General features: G+C 41.6%; 1 protein-coding gene across 1 annotated transcript; it reads left to right on the top strand.

Moving 5' to 3' along the window:
- The first annotated feature begins 2,830 nt into the window (after window positions 1-2,830).
- On the top strand, window positions 2,831-4,995 carry nr0b2a (nuclear receptor subfamily 0, group B, member 2a). Its single transcript, XM_061945294.1, has 2 exons — window positions 2,831-3,384; window positions 4,612-4,995. The coding sequence occupies exons 1-2, from the start codon at window positions 2,856-2,858 to the stop codon at window positions 4,851-4,853; spliced, it is 771 nt and encodes a 256-aa protein (XP_061801278.1). The 5' UTR covers window positions 2,831-2,855; the 3' UTR covers window positions 4,854-4,995.
- The last annotated feature ends 621 nt before the right edge of the window (window positions 4,996-5,616 follow it).

The following is a 5,616-nucleotide window of genomic DNA, read 5'->3' as shown; positions in this document are numbered from 1 at the left end:
AAAGTCATCTTCTTATCAGTGTCAAGCCTCCGTGCCAGGCACTGCCAGGATAACAAGTTCGGCTGTAACTAAATAAATGACACCTGCGACGTCGCACTGCCTGACACAGACAACATAAATGGAAATTCCTTGAATTTTATTGCGTTTTACCCTCCCTTGAAAAGAACAAGGGGTTGTTGGTTTCAGCGTCATGCGCTGAGGGGTATGACATTGGATGTATTTCAAGTACTTTTTTAAAATCATATAATTTTGAACACATGTTGGCAAAATGAATGCAGTGGGGTGGGATTATGACAGTTAATACAAAGGTATGTTAATTAGCTTACACATACATACAGTAAAACACTGTGGTGTTTTATTCCTAAAAATCTAGTAACTGCCCTGAAATGTGCCTTTAAATATAAATGAAGTTATGTTAGTTGGTACAACTCAAACAAATGGTGTTAAATCATTCCAATTGACAACGCTCTCTGTCGAGTCAAAAATAAAACTGAATAAAGACCAATGCGCAACTACCTTTGCGGTCTAGGTACCCCATTCGTAGGGTCTGGCCCAGAGAGGTCACCTGTCTAAATGGTCCGTCCAAGTGGTGATGCCAACATCCAACTTTGACCGCATGTAACTGAATTCCTATGTAGAAACTTCAACCTAGATTTGAACTTGTGTGTTTACAAGAACACAATTTCTGGTCACCAGTCTCATGGTTCTATCAAAGGAGCAATCAGAAGTGTCTCAGATAGCCTAATACAGCTGGGACCTTAATCCATTTCCAGAAAAATTAGTTTTCCTGGTGCAGATTTTGTGGTGTTTTCTTCACTGTTTATAACCTAAATTATTATTTGTAGGGCTGTCAAAATTAACTAGTTAACTCATGTGGTTAATCACAAAAAATAGCACATTAATCATGAACACACTTTGATTAATCATGCCATTCATTTTGAGTGTACAAGCTCTACGGTCAGTGATCAGATCAATGCATAAGTCAGTACAAAAATGAGTGAGAAGACTTTGCCGGCAAATATTACTTTAAAATACATCCTGAAAAGAACTTTAGATGACACTCTTACCAAGTGTTGTGCAAAAATATGATGTAGATGCAAGTAAAAAGTTTAAAACCGTTCCTGGATGACATTCTGACAATAAAGCATTTGTGTACAAATATTAGGGTCTTTTCTTAAGCTAATTTCAACTATGCAAGCAAGTAATTAATCAAGATTAATCCAAATTCTGAAATGTGATTAAACTGATTCAAGAAAATCATTTGTCTGCCCTAATTATTTGCTTTTAAACATAGGTAAAGTTATCTTAGCAGGTTTGAAAAATATATATTTATTTTTCTTAAGCTGCAATACCTCCTTGAAAGTCTTCTAGTGCCATCGTTTAATGGGGTCATATGATTTTTTTTTTTCTACATTAGAAATGGCAACTGCGCAGGATGCATGTGCATGTACGAGCCAGTCTGCCCCACAACAAGAGTATAGAGAATAAAAATTGACTTATTGACTACAACGGCGGACTCGTGCAAAGCTTTTCGGATACATTTCAATCATATATGGAGATATCCACTGACGTCACACTTGGGAAAAACGTCACAAATTGGGAAAATTCCAAACAGCTCGTTTGGAGGAAGCATGACGGAGGACAAGATTGCTTCATAAATATCTCGGTCATGCCTCCATGGTTTGATTTCAAATTTTCGGGACTTATGCAGATCCAAAATACACAAAAACAGGTTGGTTTTGCATAATAGGTCCCCTTTAACTGAAGTACATTAAATAATCTACTGCACTAGGTTCACTTGCAATAAGAAATGTTCCAACTTGGAATGCCACTGGGATAACCATTACAAATGTGATACCATTTGTCACCAAAGTCTGATCAATAAAACACTCAATCTGATTTGAACTTTTATCTGTTGAGTTGCAAAAGAAACATTGACCAACAACAACAAAGAGTCAGACTTATAGTAATGGCAAACCATCCCACTTCTGACACCATCCATCCAGCCCGGAAATGAGACCATACCCGCCCCCGAGTTCAGTTCAAAACTTGGGAGTTGAATGTTTTTGAAGCATTAGGGACCATTTAGTGTTGCCAATCAACCTATCCCTAGGTGCATGTCTTTGGAGGTGGGAGGAAGCCGGAGTACCCGGAGGGAACCCACGCAGTCACGGGGAGAACATGCAAACTCCACACAGAAAGATCCCGAGCCCAGGATCAAACTCGGGACCTCCGTATTGTGAGGAACACCTACTAACCCCTGTTTCACCGTGCTGCCAGATGGATGAACATTGAACTCAATGTTTTTGGAATCAACGCAAGAGACTTGAAGGACCATCTTCCTGTGATACCATTGAAAAAATGTATGTTTAAGAGTTTAAACGAAAATAATTTTACAAATGCAGGTTAGGATTGAAAAGTAGGTTCCTTCCAACTGTGCCAGAAAGAAAGACTATGACATCCCATGGAGTGCCTCACTTTTAGGTCAATGCCCCGGCACTCTGCTCTGGCCTCTCCAGCTCTGCAATTGTGACCTGGCAGTGAACAGGGGGACACAGACCTTTACAGTCCTTGGTAGCTTGGTACTGTCTGGGTTAATGGCACCGGCCCAAAGATAAGGCCCAGCCCTCTCGTTATCCAGACGTTACTCCACGAGCTCCTTTTCATTGAGAAAAGCTTATCAGTTTCCCAGGGTTATTCCTTCAGTCACCTGGCTAAGCACAAGCTTGTGTTTCACAGAGTGTATTGACAAGTCAAGGTCCACCGAGCTGGGCGGCTTTGCCTTATAAATAGAGAGCGGAGAGGATGTGAGAGCACTCGTACACTCGCTGGTTTAGTAGAAGAACGTAAACGTCATGGATAACCAATGTCAGTGTGTTGTCGGCAGCGATAGACTATTAAATCCTATCCTCTTCAACATTCTCAGCCAACTGGATAACAGCAGTTCAAACAACTTCAGCTATCATTCAATACCTCACAGATGCAACTGCGAGCTGCGGCGAACAGTGTGTTTGAAAATGCCGTCGCAGATTTGCAAAGAAGCTTCAGCAGTACTGGTCAAAACCGTCCATTTCATGAAGAACTTGCCCGCTTTTAGCCAGCTTCCGCCCAACGACCAGTTTTTGCTCCTCAAAAGCTGCTGGGCACCTCTTTTCATCTTGGGCCTGGCACAGGAGCACGTGGACTTCGAGGTGATGGACGTTCCGTCTGACAGCATGCTGAAAAAGATTCTTCTGCAGCGTGAGGGGGATCCTGAGCTGGAGCGGGAGCAGCCCACCATGGCCGGCGTCAGCAAACTGAAATCCTGCCTCAAAAAGTTTTGGAGCTTGGATTTGAGTCCTAAGGAATATGCATATCTCAAAGGGACCACCATATTTAATCCAGGTATGTGTGGCCACAACATAACACATTATGTATACCATTTAGTTTGAGGGGCCACATAGCAATTATGGCTGTCTTCAGAGGGCCGTTGAAACAGTAAAAAAATTAGAACATAAACATCTAAAAGCCTTGTTATTTTCAATTTTCATAAGTAGATCCTTTTGACAGTATTTTTACTAACAAAATTATTTATTTGAAATTGTAAGACAAGGATTTTGACTTATTGCATGATCAGATATTAAAGTGTAGAACTTATGCAATTGGATGCAGCACATTTTTATGTCAAAATTGAAAGAACAAACACATTAAGGCAGAAAGTGCTGGTTGCAATGATGTGGCTGGCCCCATTAAAGGATGTTGCGGCCCCATCAAATGATTTGGCAGGCCCAATTAGACAATGTGGCGGGCCCCAATAAATGATATGGCAGGCCCCATTAAATGATGTGGTGGGCCCCATTAGATAGTGGCGGGCCCCATTGGATGATGTGGCAGGCCCCATCAAATGATTTGGCAGTCCCCATTAGACAATGTGGTGGGCCCCAATAAATGATATCGCAGGCCCCATTAAATGATGTGGTGGGCCCCATCAAATGATTTGGCAGTCCCCATTAGACAATGTGGTGGGCCCCAATAAATGATATCGCAGGCCCCATTAAATGATGTGGTGGGCCCCATTACATAATGTGGCAGGCCCCATTAGACAATGTGGTGGGCCCCAAAAAATGATATGGCAGGCCCCATTAAACAATGTGGTGAGCCCTATTAGATAATATGGCAGGCCCCATAAAGCGTGGCCACGTTAAATGATGTGGCGGACGAGAATTGGCCCTATGGCCTTGAGTTTGGCACCTGTGATTTAATGGTTAACAACACTTCCTTTTACTGTAGTGTTATTGTGGGTTTTTTTGTACATTTTTCTGTCAAAATGTAAAGAATAAATACATCTAGGCAGAAAGTGCTTTATTATTTATAGACTTTTGCAGGCCACATTAATGACATAGCGGGCCACATTAAATGATGTGGCAGGCCTCGTTAAATGATGTGGCCAAGAGTTTGACACCTACAATTTATTGTTGAAAATAGTTCCTTTTACTGTACTTGTAATAAGTATTTTTGAGAATTGCATATCAGGCAGTACTATAGGTTCAGGCCAGATCTGGCCCCTTGAGTGTGATACCCGTGCTTTACACTCTGTCTACCACACTCATCATCATGTCTTGCGCCCAACAGACATCCCAGACTTGAAGGCGTCTTTGTTCGTGGAGGGGCTGCAACAGGAGGCCCAGCGCGCCTTGAGCGAAGTGGTCCAGCTCCTTCACCCTGAGCACCAGGAGCGTTTTGCCCGAATCCTCCTCACAGCCTCCATGCTGCAGAGCATCACGCCCAGCCTCATCATAGAACTGCTGTTCCGGCCTGTGATTGGCCAAGCGCACCTGCTGGAGCTCCTGGCTGAGATGCTCTTCTGCAGGTAGACCAGGACTTCCTTGAACAGAACTGAACCAAATGGATTACACATTTGCGCTATGAAACGTGTGAATGAGCAGCTTATGAATAAATTACACTTTTTATTAAAGGGGGGCTGACATTACTGTAGCGCCTCAAGAAAGATTTGGTCATTTTGAGGTAATATTATCTTTGCTTTGTTGTAAATATATTTGACTGCATTTACAGATTTACAACTCAAATAAATATATTTTTCTACTTGACTCCTTTTGAAGTCATATCATTTGCTTTATGTGCAAGATGATCACCTTGGGCCCTATTCTCCCATGTGCTTAAGGCAGGGGATGTCAACCCAACATGTGGAAAGAGCCACATTAGAGCAAAAATACAAAAAATAAATCTGTCTGGAGCCACAAAAAGTTAAAAGCCTTATGTGAGTGTTATAATGAAGGCAACACATTAAGTAAGTGTCTCAGAGGGTGAGATAACTCCTGGAAATGACTGGCTTAAAACAGCCAAAGGTAAAGATGAGTGTGCCCAAAGTAAAGGAATTGGCAATAAATTATAATGGATTTATTACAATCTTTGCAAGCTGGGTAACGTTTGCTGTGGTCTACAACAACATGGCACACAAACAACTATCAGAAATGCAGCCAATATTACATACAGATAATGTGTCATGAGACATGCACATATAAATTAAATACACAGAGGACATAATTTAAGGAAATTAAATGAACTCAAGTATACCTACAAACGAAGTATAATGATGCAATATGTACACGCAGCTAG

This window comes from Nerophis lumbriciformis, linkage group LG04 (genome assembly GCF_033978685.3).
Source record: "Nerophis lumbriciformis linkage group LG04, RoL_Nlum_v2.1, whole genome shotgun sequence".
Classification (NCBI taxonomy): domain Eukaryota; kingdom Metazoa; phylum Chordata; class Actinopteri; order Syngnathiformes; family Syngnathidae; genus Nerophis; species Nerophis lumbriciformis.
The sequence above is the reverse complement of the archived record's forward strand: the minus strand, read 5'-3'. Positions and strand labels throughout refer to the sequence as shown.